At 37.8% G+C, this 26,774-nt stretch overlaps 2 protein-coding genes and 1 non-coding gene across 3 annotated transcripts in view; 2 read left to right on the forward strand and 1 right to left on the reverse strand.

Moving 5' to 3' along the window:
- Window positions 1-17,991, reverse strand: part of WBP4 (WW domain binding protein 4) — a 30,496-nt gene extending 12,505 nt beyond the window's left edge. The window contains exons 1-8 of the mRNA XM_037141254.2: window positions 17,810-17,991; window positions 16,847-16,919; window positions 14,607-14,669; window positions 14,397-14,520; window positions 8,149-8,316; window positions 6,464-6,510; window positions 5,678-5,753; window positions 2,970-3,163 (exon numbers count right to left, since the gene is read on the reverse strand). Of these exons, the coding sequence (XP_036997149.2) occupies window positions 2,970-3,163; window positions 5,678-5,753; window positions 6,464-6,510; window positions 8,149-8,316; window positions 14,397-14,520; window positions 14,607-14,669; window positions 16,847-16,919; window positions 17,810-17,811 (747 nt within the window). The 5' untranslated portion in view covers window positions 17,812-17,991. The remainder of the gene's footprint in view (window positions 1-2,969; window positions 3,164-5,677; window positions 5,754-6,463; window positions 6,511-8,148; window positions 8,317-14,396; window positions 14,521-14,606; window positions 14,670-16,846; window positions 16,920-17,809) is intronic.
- A 120-nt stretch (window positions 17,992-18,111) lies between these two features.
- The window catches only part of ELF1 (E74 like ETS transcription factor 1), a 142,792-nt gene continuing 134,129 nt past the window's right edge, over window positions 18,112-26,774 (forward strand). The window contains exon 1 of the mRNA XM_037141248.2: window positions 18,112-18,640. The gene's annotated coding sequence lies outside the window, so the exon portion shown is untranslated. The remainder of the gene's footprint in view (window positions 18,641-26,774) is intronic.
- Window positions 18,671-18,742, forward strand: TRNAE-UUC (transfer RNA glutamic acid (anticodon UUC)). The gene has a single exon. It is a non-coding gene; the product is annotated as a tRNA-Glu (tRNA).

Raw genomic sequence — 26,774 nt, forward strand, 5'->3', positions numbered from 1 at the left:
GGCTGATTTTAAAACAGAACATGATCTTATTAATACTCTACGGTTAAAGACATATACTAACCTTTTTAAATCCTCTCTTCTCTTTCTTGCTTTCTCTTACTTAGATATCCAACACTGACCTTCGTTTACACTGTGCTCCTTTTGAATTTAATGTCATGCCATTGGACCTTTCTATATCCATTATCCATTTAAGAGAACTGCCTCAAACTAACAGTCTTAACTGAAATCTGTCTTTATATTGAGTATGCTGCCATAACTTTACTGTCCTACACAACTGGCAACTATGTAAAATTAGAAGACACATTCTGGAGGTACAAACAGCTCCTATCCATGTCCCTGAGTAGGGGTGGTGCCTTTATGGCTTCCTTTCATCTGGGATATCAAAACCCTGTGACCCAGTTTAGCAAGTGGAGCATGCACTAGACCTCAACCTCTTTGCAACTGTACAACTATGGGTAGAAGTCCTGGGATACTGTTAGTTTGCAATTCTTTGAATGGGTATTAACTTTTTCCCTCATGCTATTGGCAGCATAGGACTAGAAGTCAGAATCTACTTTCTCTTACCAATCTTGACCACTTCCAGGCCATGACTTAAAAAAATTTTTTTTTTACGCAGCAGAGAGAAAGAAGGAGCTACTACCTTTTGCAACAACATGGATGGAACTGGAAAGCATTATGCTGAGTGAAATAGGCCAGGCATTGAAGGACAAATACCATATGATCTCACCTTTGACAGGAAGCTAAACAATAAAACAAACAAGCAAACAGAATAAAAACAAAGACACTGAAATAGAGAACAAGTGGGCAGCGACCAGAGGGGGAGAGGGAAGGGAACTTAAGGGGGAAAAAGGGGGGAGGGATTTTGAGGAACAAGTATGAAAGACACAGAGATGAGGACTGGGGGGGGGGGAATGGGAGGGAGGGGGGAGACTGGGTGGGGGGTGGGGTGGGATGGGAGAAATAGATTAAAAAAAATGTACTTGAAAAGTAACTAAATAAAGTTAAAAAAAAATTTTTTTTTACTAAGGTCATACTTTATACTTAATCCTCATGTAATAATGCCTCCTCTTCTGAGGCTCATAACACCACCTTCTATACAGTTTTCCTGATTTTTCTCCTATGATCTAATGATCTCTGGCCATTACTCCATTTTCACTGATAACTGTAGCAACTCTGGCATCATGCTCTCTTTATTTAAACTCTTGCTGTCCTAGAGCTTAAAAATTCCCTAGCCTTATTTCTGCAAGGTTCAAAACCAATGACTTTGGTCTTTACTGTATAGGCATACCTCAGCGATATTGTGGGTTAGGTGCATACCACAGGAATAAAGGGAGTCTTGTAATCTTTTTGCTAGTGGAGAGTCTTACTTTCATGTTTTATAAAACAAAAATCATCTGTGAAGTGCAAAGAAACTAGGTGTGTCCATATTTAATCACCTAAATGTTGTATATGATAGTATTACAAGTGCTTTGTCCTTGTCTATCTGCATTTTGCAATATTTTGTTTGTTTGAAATTAATACTACTTGTCCTAGGTTGAATTTTGGGTTATCTAAACTTGACTATAAACATTGTGAGATGGCTATTGTATAAGATCTTTGCTGTTGCTCCTCTACAAACTGGATACATTCTGCACCCTAAATTTTACCAAGAGTTATGGGGTAGGCAGAGAAATTTCAGGCAAAGACAAGATCCTAGATGTGGCCTCAAAGTACCCTTTCTCCAGCATCCTTGATATTCCTTTACCTCTTAGGCAAACAATCTCAACCATGGCTCAATGCTTTGTGTCTTGTCTGCTTTGGCACCTGGGATCCATTGTGTCCCTGGAAAGGTCACAAAAGCAGGACCAGTAATACTGTATAAATCTGTTTTTACTTTCCCACCATGGCTGGGCATTCAGCACCACCTGTCAATCCTCTTACTTGGTTCATTTCCTCTTCCATCCCAGCTCAGTAACTATTTCAATCCATTTATGTTGTCAAGCTCACCAAAGCTCCTCACTCTCAGCAAGCAATGCTGATTTTTACAAGAATGAGTAAACTGTGACTAAATGGCATGACTCTTTCCGTTTCTTTTCTGATACCAACCCATCCATAGTTATACCTTCTTATAGAAAATAAAAACCTTACCTTCTTACAGAAAATGAATTTATGCCTTATACAAGACCAATCTACTCACCAACCCTTGTTGGTATTCCCTTTATACCTCCTTTGGGGTCCCTCTCAACAAAAACAGCACCACCACAAAGCTCTCATGATTAAGAGTCAGTATGTAGCTAACATACTATCATCTAATTTCTACTTTATTTCATATCCAAACCATACATAACTACATAATGAACCACTTTTTATTCCCCTGTAATCTGAGTTCTGCCATCCCAAACTGGTGAAATTACTAGCAGGGGATCAAGGACTTCATTACTGCAAAATTCAATGGACATTTTCTTTCTTTGGCTTAATTAATCCGTGACACACTCAATTCCTTTCACTTCTGTGATATTAAATTCTTCTGCTTTTCTGCACACCTTTATAATCACTCTTTTCTCATTTAATCTTTTGGGCTCCTCTTTCTCTGCCTGTCACTTATATCCTCCAAGGTTATTTTCCTAGATTACTGCACCCATTCATTTAAATTCTCCAAGGTCATTTTCCTAGATTACTGCACCCAGTCTGATATTTGAATTACTGCCAGTATGATGATACTCAAATAGCATTTGTAGCCTAGACATTCAGATTTGCATATTCAGACAGCTCTCTCACTGTTAGAGGCAATTCAAGCTTAAAAGGTCTAAAAAATTTACTGTCAAAAAAATTTACTGTCTTACTAGCAAATAGATAACAATAAATGGTATAAGTATTTTCCAAAATATAGGTCTTGGTTTTATGTCTATCTTCTACCAGAAAACTGAAGAAAGTCTGTAGAGCTTTTTATCAAGTGATAAACTTTTATGAAGAATAAATCCAGAACCTACCTTGAACTTTATTTTTAGTTTTGGTATTTCTGTAGTGACCTCTATCTTTTCTGCTTCCTTTTCCCCATCAGAATCACTGTGTGAATCTGATGATTTGGATTTTTCTAGGGCGTCAAGTGACTTTTCATTCACTTTACTAGAAAGCAGATCGCCAGAGTGTGGAATGAAATCATCCGGTTTTTCCCATCTGGATTCTATTCAACACATTTTAATAGTCATGTTATTTGGGTACCAACTCAATTCAGAAGTAATTCCCAATATAATGCTGTCACTTTTTAAATGAAAATACTGTATATATTTCACACCATCACTTGATCAAGAAAGTAATAAATAAAAGTTTTGTAAGCTCTTGCTCTTGTAGCTCTCAGAATTTTATTTCAAACAATCCTGATTCACTAGATGTTATCAAGTAAGCCCCAGTGGCAAGAACTAGTCAATAGTTTCTAAGGACTACCACAATTTAACTGACACCAATTTCAGAAAACATATGTAATAATGAGCACTAATCAGATTTTCTGGAATTTTTTACTACAAAGTTTTCCTGGGATGTTTACAAAGTGAAATCATACTGTAAAAATCTAAATGAATATAATTTGTCTTTTATAGTAGGCGGAAAAAACATGACTGAACTGTACTGCCACCCAGTGGTACACTGGGCTTTCAGTAAAGTGACAGCATTTCTAATTATCTTGCAGTTATTCTTTCTTTTAGTTTAATGAAAGGGATCTCAAAATTTACTGTCCAATTGGGACAGTTTTAAGAACAGAGGGGGCTCTATTAATAACAACGCTGGTCCAGACAAAAAAACGAAACTCTTGAGGACAAATCAATACATACAATCTCTTATTACTATAGGGTACTTTCAAACACTTTATAAAGAAAAACATTTCTATGTCTCTATTTCATGTAAGTAACAAAAAGAACTTTCAGGAAATAAACAACAGGCACTGTTTTGGGGAACTTTATAGATACCTGCTTCTCATGACCACACAGAATACACGATTGCCTCTATTTTACTTGAGCAACTATAGAGGCTCAATGACTTGTCTACAATCATATAGCTGATAAGGGAAAGAGGCTGTGCACCTAGCTCACATCTAACCTTACAACTGCATTATATATTACTTAATCTCTATAAAGATTCAGTACCTGAACTGAGATGTAACCACTGCTATCGGTGGGAAGGCTAGGTATCTATTTAAGAGGTTAAAAGGGCCATTCCTCATAAAAGATTTAATGCTATGCAAAGGACTTAGCAAAACAAAAACCTGCCGAAGTTACACCAATATTCTAAATATTTTGGTAAGTGTAACTGTAGTGGAAATCAAACACAATTAATTGAAAGCAAATTTTATGCAATTATATTAGGTAAAATTTAAATGTGAAAAACTTAATAATTAAGTAATAATCAGGCATATTTTATAAATACATAACTGAAACATTATTAAACCAGTAAAAGTGAAAATTTGACAATCTCAGCCACTGCTAAAACAGCATCAGTTTTGTATTTTAAAAAAGGAAAAGGCAAGTTGAACTAGGTAATCTGTAAAGTACTTGCCAAGGTAATGATTACGTGTCTAAAATAATCATAATAAAAATCAGAGTAATGGTAGAGAAAGTATAAATGACTCAAGTTTTTAAATTTGTGAATGCCTGCCCTGGCTGGTATGGCTCAGTTGGTTGGAGTATTGTCCATGCAGCACCAGGCTGTGGGTTCATTTCACAGTTGGGGAGTATATGGGAGGCAACAAATCAGTGTTTCTCTCCCTTTCTTTCTCTTTCTCCCCCTTTTTCCATCTCTAAAAGCAATGCAAAAATGTTCTAAGGTGAGGATTAAAAAAAAAAGAATGTAGTACCCATTGAGGATTACAATGCATAGTACTGCATACTATATATAGAAATCCTTTTTCAAGCAATTTCACTACTGGGATTATACCCTAAGAGCCCTGAAGCACCAATTCAGAAGAACCTATGCACCCCAATGTTCATAGCAACACAATTTACAAAATCCAAGTGCTGGAAACAGCCTAAATGTCCATCAGTAAATGAATGGATCAAAAAACTGGTAAATTTAAACAATGTAATACTACACAGAAGAAAGGAGAAACTCCTATCATTCATGACAACATGGATGGAACTACAGAATATTATGCCAAGTGAAATAAACCTGGCAGTGAAAGACAAATACCATATGATCTCACCTATAAGTGGAACCTAATCAACAAAACAAACATGCAAGGAAGATAGAAACAGAGACACTGAAATAAAGAACAAACTGACAGTGACCAGAGCATGGGGGTAGGGGGACAAAAAGGAGGAGGTGGACAACAGGGGAAAGAAGGGGAAGAGTGAAGGAACATGTATAAAGGACACATGGACAAAGACAAAGGTGGTGGTGGAGGGAAGGACCAAATGTGGAAGATGGGGAGGGGAGGATGTGGGATAGTAACGGCAGAAAAAAATGAGGGCAATTGTAACTGAACAATTAATGAAAAAAAAACAAACCTATTTCTGCCAGTCAAAAAAACCCCTTTTTCCTTTTCCATTGTATTGTTTTTAAATTATAAAAAATAATACAAACTTGCTGTAAAAATAAATTTATCACTAGATTTACTAACAATTTTTTCATGCAGATGACTCATCAGAAAGTTAATATGCAGTTTCAGGTACAATTTTAGATAGTTAAGGTAACCAAAGGTAATATTTACCTCCTGTTTCTGTATTATAGTAATAGGTGTAACCATCTTCACTTAAAGCTTCTACCCAAACAGCCTTCAATGCTGTCTAGAGAAAGGAAAAAAAAAAAACATATAAACTGAAAACAATATGGTGATATATTAGATAAGAAAGGCAGAATTAGCCACTCTTTCCTTTCCTCTTGAAACCTGGGAGTTAGGGGTGTTGGTACCAATCATCTCCAGAAAGTCTGGTTTGTGTTAATTTCAAGCCAACTATCAGGAAGAGAATGTGTCACCTCTGAAAGCTAGGAATAATTTTTCACAGATGGACAAGGGACATATAAATAACAACTGATAATATTTGTCCTACAATGAGTTTTTGGATAGACGTCACTTCTAACCTCCACCCAGCCTTCTAACAAAAGGATTATAGGAAGAAAGAAACAAAGAGGTTCGGACAGGTGGAACTTATTTGAAAGTAAATCTGCTTAGCCCTGACTGGTATGGTACAGTGGCTTGGGCATCTTCCCACAAATCCCAAGATCCCTGATTAGATTCCTGGTCAAGGCACATCCCTGGGTTGTGGACCAGGTCCCTGGCTGGGGGTGAGCGAGATGCAACCGATCAATGTTTCTTTCATACACTGATGTTTCTCTCCCTTTCTTTTATCCTCCCTTTCCCTCTTTCTAAAATTTAAAAAAAAACCAAACTTTTTTTAAAACAAAGTAAATTTTGCTTTAAAAAACTCTACAAAGACCCCAGATGCCAATCACTTAAAAGAATAAAACAAAGACACTATCAATGTACTTCAGTTACCTTTTTTAAGTTTCCTTGAAATCCTTCAGGTTTCTCCCATTGAGATGCTTAAAGCAAAATATATTGCATTTAGAAAATCTTTTTGCTTAAAAAAAGTTTTTAAAAAATCCAATTTTGCTAAATTTTATAAGCTATTGTGTACAAAACACTAAGTTCTGAGTGATTATTACTATTTCTATGTAGTCAGAAATTGTGATTCTAAACATCTTAATAATCACAATAATACAGCCCAACGTTTGCTTCATGATTAACTCTGATCTCATTTCCTGCCTTCCTGACCATTCTTAACTTCTTTCTCCTGGCTTTTCTTCTATTCATTCCTTTAATTTATGTACTATCCACCCACATTACTTTTACTCTCTTCTTTTTCCTTGTGATCTCACATACTCCTAAAAGTTAGCATATTATCTACATTCCCGGCTTCAATTTATCTTCCTAACTCCCAACCCTAATAACCTATTGGCTATTGAAAACTGCCACATGAATGTTCTACCTCAATACCTCAATATAACCAAAAGTGAATTTCTTACTGTCCCACTTAACTTACTCTGTTTGCATTTTTCTTATCTCAGTAAAGAGCACCATCATCTTTCCACAGTCTTCCATAATATGGCCCCAAGCTATTTTTCTAGCCTCTTTCTTTTGTCATGACATCTTCAAAGAACCTGGTTCTACCTCCACCAATTAGGTCTATTTCCCAAACGTTCAAATCTTTTTTAGAGTCATATTGTTCTGCCTATTTGGGATGCCTGCTATACCCTCCTAACAAACTACTGCAATTTTTTTCAATCAAAATACTAACGGAGTGTCTGCACTGTGCCAGGTGTTAAGTGCCTAGGGATACAAATGGTATGATGACATCATTCATGACATCTTCATTTTAACTTATCATCAGCTCGTAAGTAATTTCTGTGATAATCCCTCAGATTCACATAATCACAATTAATTCCTCACTTTTTTGGCTCCTATATAATCTTAATTACATCTCTATTATGTTATAGCTCTTCAATATTTCTCCTTGTATCATGCTTAGTTGTTTATTTCTGATACTAAATTTTATGTTTCTGGAGAGTAAATGTATAACAAATTCATTTATTTATGCCAGAATTTATATGGAATAAAAATCCCAAATACATTTAGTTTTAAAGGAAAATGAAAAGGTGTTTCTGATACTCTTACCAAGAAACACTTTCATGTATTTTATCAGATACAGACATCCAAGGCATTAATGGAGGGAGGGCTACTTTACTAGGTCAATCAAGATAGCTACATAAAAAGAAATCAGCTTCTGGTTCCCAGTCTGCTTTTGGATAGAAAATCTCTTCTACAGAATTTTATTTTAAGGACCCCTGTGATTTGTGAAATGGACCTGAAATACCTTATTCCATGTAAAATGCTTTATTTACACGTAGTTCATTATTTTAGACGGTTTTGTTGAGAAAATAGAAAGCTTCAGTTTATTTGCAAAGAACCCTTTATTAAGGCTTAGTTAAAAACTAACTATGACACTGAGTCACTATGAGAAGGGCAACTTTTTAAAGGGGACATATATACTTTTTTTAATGTGGCAAAAATTAATTATAAGTCTTTCACTGTTTAAATATTCCAATATTAATGAGAAGTCTAAAGACAAAATAAACCATCAGGTATCATTCTCTATATAGTTGTATGCCTACATGACGTACCTCCTGTGATAAGATCATAATAGTAATGGTAACCCTCGGAGGTTATGCCTTCTACCCATCTGCCCTTTGAAGGTTCTTTTTTCCTTTTCTTCTTTTCTTTCTGCTGATTTGATGCAGAGGTGGGTGGAGCAGTGCTGGTTTCTAGTGATATGCTTGGCTCAGGTATTTCTAGAAGACAAGAGAAAAGTGAAGTAGACAATATAACTCTCCCCTGCCACACAAGGACAAAATGTTAATAATGTTATTCCTATAAAAAATGTGACAAGATTCTTTTGGGAACTCCACACATTATTATAAAGTTCATGTGGAAGACTAAACATGCACCAACATGTAATTCCAGGAGAATTACAAAAAAGAAGTAAATGAGAAGTCTAGCACTATCAGGTATTAAAACTTATCCTAAAGTAATAGTAAAATAGACCAACAGTGTAAAACTGACCCAGGAACAGGGAAACATATGACTGAAACAGAACAGTACAAAAATTGATACAAATGCAGACTGCTGGTGTTTCTTACTAGAAGGAAGGAGAGATAATTTAATAAATGATGTTGGACTAACAGGCTAATTATTTGGAAGAAAGTTAAGGTACTTCAAATCCACTTCACAAACTGCAAGCGTTCTTAAAATATTCCATGGAAGAGATTTTTCTATCCAAAAGCAGACTGGGAAGCAGAAACTGATTTCTTTTTTGTGTAGTTATCTTGATTGACCTGGTACTGCCAATATTTTTACACCAATAGAAATTCCAGATCGAAGGTATTTACAAAAAGAACACAAAGTAAAACAATGTTAAATTTGACTACATACAATTCAAATATTCTGTATGGTAAAAATAAAAACAAAAATATATACACAAGTAAAACAAATGACAAATATTTATAAAAAACATAGCAGAAGATTAATGTTCCTAAATCCCTTTTAAATCCAATACTGTAATAGAAAAATGGGCAAAAAGTACAAAGGTAATTGAGAAAATTAACATTTACCTTCACTAATATTTAAAGATATACAAATAAAAGTAATTTTTTTGCATTAGATGAATACGAACTGAAAAGAATAACAAAATCCAGTGTTAGTCTAATCAATGGGAGTCAAAACATAGGTAGTTAGTTTTTATGGCTTTACTTTTTTCTAAAGGATTACCCAGTTACTCCCAAAACCAGTTAATAAATTAATTTCATTCTAGCAAAAGTATACACCTTGGAGACATTACTGAAGACAGGTTGATATTAATTATTAATGTATAAAATATATTCAACTTTGATTCAGCAGTCTCACCTCTATATGGATTTACTTCTAAAGTAAACTTATAGGGATAAATGTGAAAACACGCATACGTAAGGATGTTCTGAAGCATTCTAACGATGAAAAACTCTGAGCAACCTAAATATTAACGTAGAAGAATTTAGTAAAATAAATTTTGGGGACTTCTGCCAAGATTGAGGCGTAGGTGGGAATACTTTGCGTCCTTGTATAACCAAATCTAAAAACAACAAAGTTTTAACAACAATAAATGCAACCAAACCACACAGAAAATTGAATATGGAGTCTGAAAACAACGACCCGCTCAGCTAAACCAGTGAGAAGGGCGAAGCCAGTAGTGGAGTGGGTAGGGCAAAAAAGATCCCCCTAGCCTGGTGCTGCACAGGCAGCCGAGGGTGTGGATCCCAGGTGTGGGCTAGCTACAGGCAGGGAAGAGGCGCAGCTGGCTGTCTGCAGTCGGTCGCACATTTGCACACAGATAAACCAGTGAAGAGGCGAGCGTTGAGGCAGATCTCGTAGGCCCTGGCGGCCGGCGCAGGGCAGCGGGCTCCCACATTTGCCCTGGGATAAGCAGGCGAGGGCGAGCGGTGAGGCGGACTGGGCCAGCAGAGAGGACTGCCGCTGCACCCTCTCTGACCCCACCCCCACATACAGCATCACAAACCAGGGACCTGGGTGGCCCCACCCTGGTGAACACCTAAGGCGCCTCTCCTCATACGTAACAGGCGTAGACAGATCAAAACATGGCTCAAGAACAACTCAGAGCCCCAGAGCCAATAAATCTAAGTGATGCAGAAATAGCCAAACTTTCAGATGCACAGTTCAAAACACTGGTGATCAGGATCCTCACAGAACTGGTTGATTTTACTCACAAATTAGAGGAACAAATGAAGGCTAAACTAATTGAAATGAATGGTAATGCACAGGGAACCAATAGTAATGGAAAGGAAACTGGGACTCAAATCAAGGGAGCGGACCAGAAGGAAGGAAAAAATGACCAAACACAAAAATATGAAGAAACAAGAACTCAAAAAAATGAGAGGCTTAGGAATCTCCAGGACATCTTTAAACACTCCAACATCCGATTACAGGAGTACCAGAAGGGGAAGAGGAACAGTTACGAGTGGAAACCTTATTTGAACAATAAAAGAGAACTTCCCCGTTCTGACAAAGGAAATAGATTTCCAGGAAATCCAGGAAGCTCAGAGAGTCCCAAAGAAGTTGGACCCAAGAAGGAACACACCAAGGCACATCATCATTACATTAGCCAAGATGAAAATGAAGGAGAGAATCCTAGAAGCAGCAAGAGATAAGGGGACAGTCACCTACAAAGGAGTTCCCATCAGACTGTCAGCAAATTTCTCAAAAGAGACCTTACAGGCAAGAAGGGGCTGGAAAGAAGTATTCCGAGTCATGAAAACCAAAGACCTACATCCGAGATTGCTCTATCCAGCAAAGCTTTCATTTAGAATGGAAGGGCAGATAAAGTGCTTCTCAGATAAGATCAAATTCGAGGAGTTCATCATCACCAAGCCCTTATTATATGAAATGTTAAAGGGACTTACCTAAGAAAAAGAAGATAAAAAAGATGAACAGTGAAAGGACAGCAAACTCACAGTTATCAACAACCACACCCAAAACAAAAGCAAATTAAGAGGACAGCTAGATCAGGAGTGAACCACAGAAATGAAGATCACATGGAAGGTTAGCAACAGGGGAGTGAGAGAAGGAAAAGGGGGGAGAAGGTACAGAAAATAAGTAGCGTAGACAGTAGATAGAAAATAGATAAGGGGGAGGGTAAGAATAGTAGGGGAAATATAGAATCTAAAGAACTTGAGACACGTGTTCATGAACTAAAGGGGGGATGGTCGGGGAGGGGTGTGTAGGGTGGAGGGAAACGGAGGGGGGAATAGAACAAATGTAATGGCATAATCAATAAAATAAAAAAAAGAAAAAATACATTTTGGTATTTTTATGGCATTTTATACCCTTTATTATACACTTGTTACAAGCAGTCATTTTCAGATAAGGAAAAGAAAAAAAAGAAAATAGCCAACACAAGAGCCATCTGGTATTAATGAATCAAAATTATAATTATTGCCCTGGCTGGGTGGTTTAGATGGTTGGAGCATCATCCCATACACTAATAAAGCGTTGCAGGTTCCACCCCTGGTTGGGGCACATGCAGGAAGCAAATGATCAATGTTTCTCTTTCTCTCTTTCCCTTCCTCTTACTCTAAAATTAATAAAAACATATCCTCAGGTGAGGATTAATTATACCTATTTGTTTTGTCAGATTGATAAAAATATATTTTTTGGTGTGCTGCAGAATTTTAGTAATTAGGTTCTGTATTCCATGAAGTGAAAAAGGTGAAAATCACTGGCACAGAGTAATGAATACAGTAAAAAATATTGCACTACAATTAGATAATGTAATAAACATCATTACAATGACGACAGTATTACAATATATAACAGTATCAAAGCAATACATTGTGTACCTTAACTTCACACCAGGTTTACATCAAATATATTCAATTAAAAAATCAAAAAGAAAACAGTATCATCTATCTTCTAGCAATAGTCAGTTAATTTGTAATTTGTCCACAAAAAGCCAATTCACTGTTATTCAACCACATAAACAAACATGATCTATATGGCTTTTACCATATAAAGTGAACTATACAGTTATAATGCAATGCCTTAAAAATATTTTATTTTTAGAGAATGCAGAAGGGAGAGAGAAAGGGAGAGAAACACTGATGTGAGAGAGAAACTTCAATTAGTTGTCTCTTATACTTGCCCTGACTGGGGACCAAACCTGCATCCAGGCATGTACCCTGACCAGAATCAAACCAGCAGCAACCCTTTGCTTTGCAGGATGGCACCCAACCAACTGAGCCACACTGGTCAGGGCACAATGCCTATTTTTTAATAAATAGATGCTTTTAGCCAAATAATCAGAATACCTAAAAAACTCAAATGTCTCTGAAATCAACCACTGACCTAAGACAGAATTAGGATTAAATAATTACCAGGGTTATTTAGTTGTCACAAATGGAGGTGTTAAAATATGAAGCTTTAAAAGCAAAACAAAAGTGCTATGTCCCCTAGAGCAAGGGACATAAAGGAAAGAATAAACAAATGGGACTTCATCAAAATAAAAAGCTTCTGCATGGCTAAAGAAAACATCAGCAAAATGAAAAGGGAACCAAGCATATGGGAAAATGTGCTTTCCAATGCTACCTCAGACAAGAGTTTGATCTCCAAAAATATAGAGAACTCACGTGACTCCACTCCAGAAAGATAAACAACTTAATTAAAAAATGGGCTGGGATGGGGGTAAAGGGCAGAAAACTGCACTTGAATAACAATTAAAATAAAAAAATGGGCAAAAGACCTGGACAGACACTTCTCCAAGGAGGACATACAGAGAGGGCCCAGAGACATATGAAAGGATGCTGAGCATCACTAGCCATCAGATACAAATTAAAACCACAATGAGATACCACTTCACATTGGTCAGAATGGCCATCATAAACAAAGCAACAAAAAATATGTGCTGATGAGTTGTGGAGAAAAGGGAACCTTAGTATATTGTTGGTAGGAATGCAGACTGGGGCAGCCACTGTGGAAAATGGTATGGAATTTCCTCAGAAAACTAAAAATGAAACTGCCTTTTGAGCTGACAATTCCACTGCTGGGATTATACCCTAAGAATCCTGAAACACCAATTCCAAAAAACCTATATATCCCAATATTCATAGCAGCACAATTTACAATAGCCAAGTGTTGGAAACAGCCTAAGCGTCCACCAGTAAATGAATGCGTCAAAAAACTATGGTACATTTAGATGATGGAATACTATACAACAGAAAGAAAGAAGGAGCTCCTACCCTTTGTGATAGCATGGATGGAATTGGAGAGCATTATGCTAAGTGAAATAAGCCAGGTGGTGAAAGACAAATATCACATGACCTCACCTATAAGTGGAACTTAATCAATAAAACAAACAAGCAAGCAAAATATAACCAGAGACATTGAAATAAAGAACTGACAGTAACCAGGGGGGAGGTGGGAGAGGGTAACAGGAGGAAAAGGGAAAAAGGTCATCAAGGACCATGTATAAAGAACACATGGACAAAACCAAAGGTAGGTAGGATCGAGGGTGGGGGGGGGGGGATGCCTGGGGTAGGGAGGAGTGGTGGGTGGAAAAAAAAATAAAAGGAAATTTTGTAATGTCCTTATCACATAACTGTTAATTAGCAACATATAGTCTGTTGGATTTTTGGATTAATAAGTATGTACACAATGGGGGAAAAAACAAATTGGTAGCACTTTAAAAGTCTTTTCAAAAATAAAATTCTCTGAGCATGGGCTTGTGAACCACACGATGGCAGTTCGATTCCCAGTCAGGGCCACATGCCTGGGTTGCAGGCCAGTTCCCAGCAGGGGACTCACAAGAAGCAACCATACATTGATATTTCTCTCCTTCTCTCCTTCCCTTCCCTTCCCTTCCCTCTAAAGATAAATAAATAAAATCTAAATAAAATAAAATAAAATAAAATAAAATAAAATAAAATAAAATTCTCTTTAAAAAAGGAATCTATCAATGGTATGACTATGTTACTAAATTTAAAAAGATGTTTTTATCAAGAGATAAAAAATCAGAAAATTTAATGGCAATTCATAGTCAAATTCTGAATATTTAGAAAAAAAATTAGTTCCCAAATAAAAGCTATCTTCCAGAAATGTGGGTCAAACATATTTACTGGTGACCTATTAAAAGAATTTGTGTAAGAAAAAAAAAAAAAGCAAAACAAAAGGGCTCAAGCAAACTCCCAGTCTAAATAGGGCTATGATTTGTAGGAAAAGCACTCAGAATATAACCTGAGTGTATAACCTCCTCATGGAAACAATAAAAGCTAACTTAGCATGACCTCTGATGTTACTTTTAAAACACGTTGGCTGTTTTTTTTTTTACCTGACTCTAAGCCAAGCCTTTTCAAATCCTCCTGGTATGCTTTCAGGGCAGCTGCCTCCATTGCCGCAAACTCCTTTGATGCCTTTTCTTCTTCCTTTGCCTTATCCAGGCTTTTCTGTTTAATCTACATAAGACATATACAGTAAAAGCTAGACAAAGGACTGATATTTACATAGAAAAATTGTCAAAAAAAGAAGCAAACTAAATTACCTCACTGATCCGCTTTGCCACATTTTCCTTATGATTCTTTCCTCTTTCATGAAATTCAACACTCTTAAAAATGGAAAAAAAAAGAAAAACACAAAGGAAAAAACTACATAAACATCATAATGTTCACAGTAAAGTAACAGTAAAATTGGGAATGGAACATAAAATTAAAACTAAAATGACTGGTAGAAAAGATAAAATATAATTTTAATGCAAATTGGCCCTTTTTATCAAATGATGCTACAGAATTGAACTACATTATTTATTATCATGCCCACTGACTAGGTCTTCTTTAGCATTTAAAATAAAGTACAGCGACCATATTAATGGAGAAAAACACAAGGTACACTTGATGACTAATCTAGTGAACACAACTATAATGAGGACTCAACATGAAGCCAAAAGAGGAGTGGAAAACATCTTAACTTTAGAAACACCTCTCAACATAAAATGTCAAAACCTTGTAGGTATATAGAATTTATACTGCTCTATTTGCCACATTAGGACAATAAATAATCATCCTTAGAACCATTTTCTACCAAACTGGGAGAAAAGTAGACATGAAAAAATTTATCCTAAAAATAGTAAACAAATAGTTTTATATAATGTGGTAATGGTACATAATGTAAAACTTTTTTATCCAGGGCAATTTGAAACTACCTCTCCAAATTAGGTTGCTGAAATAGAGAACAAAAAAAGTTCCTTAAAAATTAATGTGGAGAGAGCTCCAGGACATACTGTTTAATAAAAAAAAAACAACTATGGTGCAGAATGGGGTATATATCATGCTACCCTTTATGTATGTTAGAATAAGAAACTATATTCATACAGAATAAAAACCTGTATCTATATCCATATAGAAACAATGGAATGATACACAAGAAAATTAGAAAAAGTAATAACCTTTACAGGGAAAAGTAGTAATCTATGAGGAATGACAGTAACTTGGATGAATGGGGACAAAGGTGGTTGAGTAAATGTTATTACCTATTTAAAACAGCCAGAATGCTCCCTATGGTTGTATGCAATTAGAATTATCTGGTAAACTTTGTAAAAACACATTTTGTCAAATTTTACACAATGCATTAGCTGAGCTATTCTAACATATCACTGTGAATTCCTCTTTAAAAGTGTGACTTTTAAGGTAAATGTTCATCCTTTATTTTTCATATATTAATTTTCCTAAAATTGATTATACCCCACAAAGACTATTATAGGACCATTCAAAAATAAATTAATTTTGTTTCTAATTAATGGTTAAACTCATGTGTATTAGCAATTCAAAGAGATAAAGAACAATTACCCTAGAGGAATTTTATATTCTACCTAACTCACAATTCATTAAACTTCTTGGGTACCTTTAAATAAGGGTGAGTATCAGTGATTTGTGTAGGTTTTAAAATCTGTGGCATTTATTTGTAATGGTAGTCTAAGTCAAAAAAGATAGTCAAGAACTTTAGCAACTACTCAACAAGACTCAAAACAAAACAAAACCCCAAAGAAAATCATCACCAAACTCTTTGTAGACAAAATGTCTACCAAACAAATACAACATTGTTACAGACAGGGCTACTATTCTTTTTTTGCATCCAATTCTACCAAATAAAAAGGACATGTATATGCAACGAACATATTTCAAAAATACCCTAGTATATAATAAGTACATGCATGAGAGGTGTTAAAAAAAGCAACAGTGCTGCTTTTTATGTCTTAAAAGCTGAAACTACACTAAAAGATACAGTAATATAACTTGCTTAACAGAGTTGCTACTTTCATATTCCATGACAGAAGTCATGATGTTCTTTCAAATTTAAGCATTTATAGACATAAAGCTTTGTATTAAATATATTTAATTATCTCTAGAGCAGAAAAACAAGAAAAACTAGTGTTTATTACATATTAAGGGCTTTCCACTTGTACGTGCTAGTGTTACAAACAACTCCATCATAGCTAGATATTTCACAATGATGAGATTACCCATTCGATGTTCATTTCCTGAATGTGACTGAGAGCCATAGTGAAATAATTGGGCTTAATAAATCTATAATCAAATTTAGGCTGATGAAAAGAAAGCAAGCACACAGGTCTTCTATAAGGAATGAAAAGATAATAGAAATCTTTCAATGTTTTGAAAACCTAAAGCAATATATACGAAAATGGTCTGTAAAGTCTTGAGTCTTGATCAAAAAGGAACACTTCACATAAATACATTATCAGAATCTCTAATAGTGGAATTATCATACAGGCCTATTGTCTGCTATCCAGCACTTGCAGTAATCACAGAATTTCTTTGGTTGTGACTTCCAGTAGTCTGCCCTGAAAAAGGGAAAAACAAGTCGGAGCTTACTTATAACTTAAAAAGTTAAAACTTTACATGCTTTACATTTTCTTAGACTTTGAAATACAAGTCTCTGCTACCTGACTGAAGCAGTCAAATGAAACTGTTGCTATCGAGAGACAAGTCTGCACCCGGTTTAAAACTCATTTGTTAATGTCATCAGTGTAAAGAAATAACAAACATCCTCTAGGTTTATCTTTTCTGTTCCGTTTTCTGGCATTTTGAGAGGCTGATGTAATGGAGGCCTGAATAAACTCATTAAGTTTACTTTAAATCAAATTAGTTCCATCAAAAGAATAAACAAAGCACAAGATTCCTCTGGTGGGAGACTGTGGGTCCTCAGAGACCATCAGTTAATACAATTTGTTCTTGAGCCTCAGGGCAAGAGAGAGCTCGAAAAGCCAAGGGACCTCTCAGTTGGCAAGACAAGGAAAAAAAAATCATTAACCGGGACTGGCCGCTTCTAGTGGGCAGAGGAGTCAGCGGTGGCCACAGCCCAACCCTAAAGTTTCACAATATCCCGTTTCAGGCACTGCAGAAACCAAAAGGCTGGCGACCACCGACTGTGCAGGTGATAGATAGGAGCACTCCGTCGCTTCGCGGGCGGCCATCCAATTTCAACCGGCCACCAGCCTCCCTCCCATCCTGTTTTCCAAGGGCACTCCTAGAGGTAGCATTTCCACCCCGGCCAGAGAACCCCAGCAGCCGGTCCCGGGTCGGTCCCGAGCGAGTTAAAGGCGCATCCGACACGCCTCCAGCCTGGGGACAGGGGCGGAAAGGGGACTGCGGGCGGAGGGAAAGACTCAGTGAAGAAAGGGCCGCTCGGAAAAACAACACATCCTTGTTTAGAGCCTGAGACCCAACTCACATGACTGGACCAGCCGCTCCGCGCGTTGCCCTCGGGTCCGGCTCAAGTCGGCTTTCCCCACACCAGGCGATAAGCAGCCTGGCCAGGAGCAAGGCCCACCCAAGGTCCCGAGAAGCAACACCACCCTCCAAAGCCCGGACCTCAGTTCCACGGTCCCCAACTACGGGTGCTCAAACGACTCAATCCGCGTTCAAAAAATCTCCTCCTCGTCCCCTCCCCCTACAGGGGAGGTACTCAGAGCTCCTACGAGGTGGGGTCAGTATAAAGCAGTTGAGGTCACCGAGAAGGGGCAAAAGCGCGACGGGACGTAAACTGAAGGCCCCGAACCTGAAACATCTAGTGCCCGCATCATTCCGTCTTCTCTCTCTCGCCCTGGGAACCAGTACGTCCACCCTTCTTCTAGTCTCGCTGGCTTGTGGCCCAAGAGCTCGCGCGCCGCCTCCGCCCCGAACGCAAACAGCTGTTCCCCGAGACGTCGCCGCCCTCAACTTTTGCCAAGTACTCCGCACGCACTTCGCCCAGAGGAGCAACCTGGACCTGTAGGCTGGGTGCTGTTGGCAGAGTGAAAAAAAAAAAAAAGAAAAAAAAAAAAGGGAAGGTGAAACAGCTGGTTTCGGGACGCGAGTTGCTGAGGTTTGCCTCAGAACTTTCCTGAGGCGGCGGAGCGGACGCACTCCCCTTCTGCGACGCCCGCGCGCTGGGTCCGGGCTTGTTCCCCGGCTCTGGAGCGTGTGAGCAGGGGCGGGAGCGGTTCGATTAGCACAGAAGCGGCGGCGCTAGTAGCAACGAGGAGAGGTGGAGACGAGGGACCGTGGCTGGGGCGCTTGTCAGGTGAGTTACCAAGGTTCTCTAACCAGCGATTCCCATATGGTCTAGCGGTTAGGATTCCTGGTTTTCACCCAGGCGGCCCGGGTTCGACTCCCGGTATGGGAACGTAGAAATTTTCGTTTGTTTTGTTTTAAGGTTTGGGCAACTAACATCTTATTTCTAGCGATTGGCTCCCTTCCTACCCCACAGTGGGCAACTTTGTGGAAAACGAGCCTTCGTGCACTTCTCCCTTGCACCCTGACTGGGGTTGCGGCGTTGGGTGTCACGAGTGCTGAGCCGGGCAGACTGGCGGGGCGAGTGCGCGGGGCCGCCTCTCCCTCCGCCGGGGGCTGGCAGGGCTCAGTGGCCGGGAGCGAGTTTCACTTTCCCCGGGCTTTCCTCCCGCCGCTGCGGCCCTCAGCCATCCACTTCCAGGCGCTCGGGAGGTGCCGATTAACTCCAGCCTCGCCTTCTTTCCTTCCAGCGCGCTCCTGGGGCCCCGAGTCTTCTCCGCCGACCCCTTCCGACAGTCGCGAGCGACGCGGGGCTTGTTCGCCTCAAACCCTCGGCGCCTCGGAGTGCGCGCCCCGCTCAAAGCCCCGATCTCGCTACTCCCGGGCAGTAGCGAGAACCCCCACCCACCCCCAACACAAAGCAGCTTTCCAGGGGGCGCTCGCCCGGGACGGGCGCGACTTCCCCGCTCCGCGGCGCCGCAGGTCTGTTTGCCCGAGTGCCCGCGGCGCGCTTTCGCCTGCGCGCAGCTGCCCGTCACCGGGGAATCAGCCGCGCGCGCGCCCGCCCGGGTCCGCCGCGGCGCCCGCGCCCCTCCGGCGACCGAGTCCCAGCTCGTCCGGGCGCGCCGGCTGCCGTTCACGACGGCCTCAGACTCTTTTGCTTGGGGAAGGACTCGGAGAGGGGAGTCCCCCCCTCCCTTTTCTTTTAAAAACTACACAGCATACACACACATACACACGGGTTGCGGAGAAGAAAAATAACACTACGATAAGATGTGTCGAAAAAGGAAGATTGACTTTCCAAAGGGTCGGTCTAACTCTTTGAGCGCCGATGTTAGAAAACCCTGGGGTGGAGGTGGGGTTTCGAAGAGAATATTGGCCGGAGACGGGGGGGGGGGGGGGGGAGGATGTTACAACAAAGTTTCACTGTATTTTTAAATATAGAAGCCTTGTGTTTATTACGAAGAAGGGGCAGCTGTGTCAGCAGCATGCGAGCTGTAAATGAAACAAAAGCGTTATCCTGAATGCAAGCTGAAGTTAGAAAATGGGGCGAGCTATATAATGTTTAGCCTCTTGGGCCTCTGAGAACAAATGAAGGAAAAAGTGGCTCTTGTGCAGGGTTTCTAGTCAGTGCCATAACTAAGAGCAGAAGGCCCCATGTTTTCGGTTGTTAGTATGTGCACGTTTAAAAGATTCTAACACTGTAAAAACATGTAGAATCCCCAAACTCTTTTACAGGTTTAACTGCACGGTGAGTTTTGAATTTGTTAACATGAACTACATGGTTAAGGATTAATTATGTTTACACTATAAACCTCCACAACTAAAAAATTTAAATTATCTTTATTATTTCACATGTTTGAACATGTATTCTATACCAAGCAGCAGTAGATGCTTTTGAAATCACTGCTGTTCATTCAGGTTCTTCATGTTAGGAACTACTGGAGAGAATACAGAATATAATTAGTATATTTTGGTCCTTGTGATTAACTATATGACCTGTGTAGATCTTTCACCTTCTCCGTGATCTGGGTTTAAATCTACAGATTCTTGGTAATGCATAACACTCACAAACTTTTTCGAGAAGTTCTTAAATAGGTTATGAGAGCGGAAAAGTTTCATTTAAATAGTGGGATTGTGTAATTACTAAGCAACCATTTACTAAAGAATGACATCTGAATTTAGAAGGAAAGACTGCTCTCCCTTACTTGTCTGCAAAGAGGGCTTAATTATTGACCTTGCATTTTGTAATGACTTGGTTATCATATGGTACTTCTACTAAATGGTGCTAAAGTGGATGTGATTTTTCCACTGAGCACCCACTAGTTGCAAAAAGTTTTACTCTGTGTACTTGAGGGTATGCTGAGGGGAGTGGTTTGGTGACAGTGGTTCTGTTTAAATGGTTCTGTTTAAAATGCGGCTTCCTATAGTGGTGTACCAGGCAGCAAGGCAGCTTTTGAGTTGTGGAAGTACTGCAGGAGCACAGAGGAAGGAAATCAGTTCTACTCTGGGATGAGGACTGGAGAGGAGACATGGAAGGGAGAGTGTTTGCCTGGACCTTGAAGAACTGGTTGGATTTCTCCTGATGGAGAATGTGAATCATAAAGCTGAGGTGGGGGAGCAAGTATGAGACTGGCAAGTAGTGTGGTTCTGCAGGAGCACACAGTGCCTGGAGGAGCCATGGGAGATGAAGCTGGGACTAGGTAACAGGTTCTTTTATCAAAGATGTGACATTTATGTCATTAGAGTTTTAATAACATTTTTTGTCTGTTTGAAAAAACCAAATGTAGCCTGTGTGAAAGTGCACGTTTAAAAGATTCTAACACTGTAAAAACATGTAGAATATTTTGTGAATATGGGTTTTATATTTAGCAATTGAATATTTTTTAATTTGTAGAATGGAGAAAAGCAGTCAATTAGAATTCAATGAAACAAATGAAATCTAGGTTTAAATTATGAGAATGATCTGCAACTATGTTCTTATTGGCTTGCTTTATTGAAAATGACTTTAATATCCTAAGACAGAGCTGCTAGTTACTATCAGTAAGGCATACATACAAGTTAAATTGGTTAAGAGTAGATGATAAATTTGTAAGCATTCATTTATAGGCTTGTAATTCATATGTATGACTATAAGAACACCACCAGTGTTCATATTTGGGGGTTCTGTCTTAGGCCACAAAATAAAGTGATAGCTAATTAAATGGCATGGATTTACCCAAATGGTCTCCTTAATATTTGCTACTACTAGTTGCAATTAGAAGATGTGTAAAAGTTCAGCAAGTGTTTGCATAGATGAACACCTATTTTTAAGGAAATATAAGATATGAAAAAATTATGCCATTAAAAAAATCCAAAGATCTTACTATCATCCTCTCTGAGGCTCAAGATTATCTGGCCTCTGCTTACCTCCCCAACTTCATCCCCTACCTTCTGTGCCTCTTCATTATGCTTAAACCACACTGGCTTCCTTTTTTGTTCCTTGAGCTTTCCAGATTTGTTCTTTTCTCATTTTTATTTCTTGCTGTTTTCACTGCCTGGAATATTTCTCCTCCAGCTCTTCACATCTTAGATCAACATTACCTTCTCAGACAGGTCTTTTTGTACCACGCTTGCTAGGGACTCCCTTTTGATTTGTTATTTATGTTTAGTTTATTTTATTTTCTCCTTTTTATTTTATTAAATTTATTGGAATGACATTGGTAAATAAAATTATATAGGTTTCAAGTATACATTTCTATGATACATAATCAGTATATTGCATTTGTGTGCTCACCATCCAAAATCAGATCATCTTCCATCATCATATATTTGGCCCCCTCCTTTTTCTTATTATCTAAAGTTAATATGTTTATTTATTTTTTGTTTACTTCTGTTATTCCAGTGGAATATAAATTCTATAAGGTAAGGATATTGTATAATGAGAACATTCTTACTCTATATAAGATTGAAACAACAGAGATAGTGGAGCTCTTACACATTTCTGGTGAAAATGTAAAATGATGTGGTTACTTTGGAAAACAGTTTGGCAGTTCTTTCAAAATATTAAACACCGAATTACCATATGATCCAGCAGTTCTACCCTAAGGTACATAACTAAGAAAAATTAAAACATACTTTTATGCCCACACAAAAACTTATGCATGAATGTTTATAGGAGTATTATTCATAAGAAGAAAGTGGAAACTACCCAATGCCCATCAGCTGATGAATAAATACATTAAATATGGTATATGCATACAATTGAATATTGTTTGGCAATAAAATGGAGTGAAGTACTAATACATACCACATCATCGATCAATCTCAAATATGGTATGCAAAGTGAAAGAAGCTAGGCTGAAAAGACCACATCTTGTATGGTACCATTTATATAAAATTTCCAGAATAGGCAAATCTATAGAGAAAGAGGATAGACTGTGGTTACCTAGCATTGGGGAGTGAGGGGGCCTTAATAGGGGGTTGGGAAGTGACTGGTAATGTGGGGACAAGGTTTCTTTTTAGGATGATTAAAATGCCTTAAAATTACGTGTGATTGCTGTACAGTTCTGTAAAAACATTTGATTTCTTCTCTTTGAATGGATGAATTTTATGGTATGTAAATTATATCTCAAAACTGTTTAAAAAGATTGAAGCAATAAAAGGCTTATAAAATATTTGTCTCTACATTTTGCATTTATCATTTGGATATTAAATATTTAAAAATAATTACAGAATAATTTAACAGTACAACTCTAGCTGTTAGATAGTCCAGGAATGCAGCAAGTGCTCAGTAGGTAGCTAACAAAGGAGATTAAACTATACAGATATTTTAATTATGATACAAAGCGTAGTGGGATAAATGTACAGAGGGGACTAAACCAAGGGGTGGTTATAAGGGTTTGAAGGTCTCCAAAATACCTGGATTTGTGTGAAAGGAATTGGTAAGGATCTCCTCTAGAAGGCAGCATTTGAGATGATGGGCTTTTGAGTCAGGTTAGGCTTTTGCTGATGGAGGTGATATGGTGAAAGGTGAGGCAGGAGTACATGCACATTTAAGTTGCCAGATAGAAGATTTTGAGTGAACTGAGGAAACAAGTAACATAGGAATGGGAGATAAGGCTGCAAAAATATTAGGATCTATAGCCAACAATGTTATTATTGGCAGATGTCCTCTGGTATCTTTTTGTTATCCCCCAACCCCTAGTGCTCTTCCAGTGGCCTATACTTGGGAAACAGCTGGTAGTGTCTGGGGGTTTTATCCCCTTTCCTCTAACAGTTCTCAGCTCAAGACTGTCGAGTCAGGAGTACAACTTTGAGGCAGAGACTTTGACTTGTTCCCCTCAGTATTGTCAGCACTTGGAGCAGTGCTTGGCACTTGGTGAGTATTTAAAAAATATTTGAATCAGTGAAAACCAGGAAGTTGCAAGTCTATTCAAAGTGAAGTTTATTTTACTAATCCCCTTGACTCTTGCAGGGCATTTAAATTTTATTTATTTGTTAATATTTTATTCTTACCCAAGGACATGCTTAGAGAGAGAGACATCAATATGAGACAGACAGAATCAGAATCAATCAGGAACCTAACCTACAACCCAGACATGTGCCCTGACCAGAAATTGAACCCATGACCTTTTGTTCACTCTCCAACTAACTGAGCCACATAGGCCAGGGCAACTCTTGCAGAGCATTTAGAATAGAAGATATTGGGTTCTGATTATGAATTTTGGAAGGTTCTGGTTATGAAGGTCCTTGAATTTTGGGATAAGGAATTTACTTAGGAGAGGGGACTTTGGGTAATATGGTGTTTTAATGACGTTAACTTAGTAGTGTGAAGGATGTACTGGAGGATGGAAGAATTGTGTTCGTGGTGTCTACTTCCATATTCTTATTTCTACTCTTGCTCCCATTTTCCCTAGGTTAGACCTCTACTATGGTCAGGGTCTCCTGTAGTACAGGAATGATCCAACAACCTTGCTTCTAATGTCTTCCCTAAATAAGACAGTTGCAGCAAAACAAAGGATCAAAGGAGGTACATTTAAGATATCAGGAAATAAACACTCCTAAAAGAAATTAGGAAGTTACGAAGCATATGATTTTTTTTTCTTAGAGGACAGGCAATTTTCGTATCTAGGATCGTTAGACATTACATTTTTATTGCCCTCCTGTGTGTATGTATGTGGCTTTTCAAACATTGAAATTTGTATGTTGAATCCAGAGACAAAGTTAAGACTGTGTGAGACTGCCACCCTGTGGGCAATACACCTTAGAACTAAATCTTCATTCACTTGAAATTCACTATTTTGGAATTGTCTATGTTCTTCAACATTGGTATATGTAGTTATGCTCATTAAATAAAAAGTTGAAATTAGTTTGTTTTCTGAGGCTTTTAAATATAATTTAAAATAATAGCTTAAAAAGTTACAAAGAAATTCAAGAATGCTTTTTGGGTGGCATGCTTCTGTCCTCCAAAAATTTCATATCCAAGAGTTTGTTTTTCAAAACATTTGGCATGTAGGCCTATCGTAAATGGTCTCTTTTCCTTATATTGTTCTATTTTTGTTCTGTTTTATAATACGTATGGTATTGTCCTTGAGAGTTATATTTTTTGAAAAATATGTGAAAACTGCCTTTACTTTTTTTTTGTTCTAAGTGAAAATGGTCTTTACTTCCTATTTTTGTGAAGTTAGATTTTATTGTTAGAAATTCTCCATGCTTTGATGAGTTTCCTTAATCGTAATTATGGAATTGTAAACAATTTGGATTTCATTATAAGTTATTTTGTTAGAAGGTAGTCTGCTCACAAATTAATCTGGTAAACTAGCTTGAATCAAAATGAAATGGTTATTGTGAAACTTATTTGCTCTCTGCAACTCAGGAAACGTTTCTGTCTTGAACTTTACAAAAATCTTTCCAGTAGATGAGCTGTGTTTACAGCCTGATGTTGTAAGTGGCTTGCACAACTAGTATTCCCTAAGGTGTCAGGAGGGGTGGGGTTTTAGCGTTTGAAATTTGTGTTACCATTTAGGCAGAAATGGGCTGCAGCATCATTCTGAGGTCAGCAATTGTACATTCTTTCTGATTGTGGTATCCAGGCTGAGGAAGAGAATGGATGAGTATCCATTGAAGTCCTAGCCCTTAAGTTACCTGGTATTTTATCTTGGGGATCTTACATTTTGGTAATGGAGAGATTTTTTAAAAATATAATGTTGATGATTTTAAATATTCCTGAGTTTTTCTCAAAAATACAGCATGACAACATGGTAATAAATTTTAAATGCTTTGTTTTATTTTCCCTTTTTAAAGTAAGTGTATGGGATTGTGGGTGACTTTTAAATTAGTTTTTGCTACATTTATATCTTACATTCTACAGTTGATGTATACTGTGTAATTTTAAGCAAAGTAGACTATGAATTTTTTAAATGCAAATGTTTATCTAGGCCCATAAGGTTTGCCATATAAAAAAACAGCATTACAATACTTAGGTATGTTTAAGGAAAATAACTTTCAAAATTACTTAATAGTCTGTTTGCTTCTTTCCTAAATATTGGAACTAGCAGATAATCAAATTTGAGATATATTTGTTTTCTAACTTTTTTAATGGTTTCATTATCTTGTTGTTTTAAAAAATGTAAATGACACTGAATTCCTAAAGAAATTTTTAGTTTAATATTCAGCCTATGGGTAAGAAACTTTATTATCACACGGTATCTGCCTTTTATGCTAGAATGGTAATTTATTAAATCTATAATAGTAGTTATTGTTCCCTTTTACTTTTTTTACTCCAGTTTGTTTTAAAAAATGTAAATATAAAATTTTGTTTTTTGAAAAGTAGTTCCAGTGTACATGACTTATTTTGATAAAGCAGCAACAACTGTTCCATAAAGTTTTGTATGTGTGTTGGGTGCATGTGTGAACATTTTAATAGGTTTTTAATTTTTAAATGCAAACTGTTATTACATAAATACCTTTTATTTAAAACTTTTTTCCTTTTATTTTAGATCTCTTGGAGGGTATTTAGCTAAAGACTTCTAGATCCAGAAGTTTTAGGTTATCTTTAAATCTTTATTTGTAGTTTAATCTTTTAGTGGAGTTCAAGTTTCTTTCCAATTCAAAATACCATGACCAGGATACATTTTTGATTTAGGATGTGTTGATTACCTCACTTTGTGTGAAACTTTTCCTCTGTGTTAAGATTTAACTAATTCAAATGTTCAGGGTTATAATGGGATTGATTTTACCCCAGCTTTCCTAACATCAGTGTTTATCACTGATACCTCCTTATGCTGAAAGACACAGATGACCCTATCAATTGGGAATGAGGGGGCCCTGCCACTCATTCATCCACAGAATAGGGCAGGCACTGACCCAGTTGAAGGAGCTTAAGTAGAAAGGAAGAGTATGATGGGAAGGCATTGAACACAGGCAAAGTCCCAGCTCACAGG

Source organism: Artibeus jamaicensis, unplaced genomic scaffold (genome assembly GCF_021234435.1).
Source record: "Artibeus jamaicensis isolate MK-2021 breed Jamaican fruit bat unplaced genomic scaffold, CSHL_Jam_final contig_415, whole genome shotgun sequence".
Classification (NCBI taxonomy): domain Eukaryota; kingdom Metazoa; phylum Chordata; class Mammalia; order Chiroptera; family Phyllostomidae; genus Artibeus; species Artibeus jamaicensis.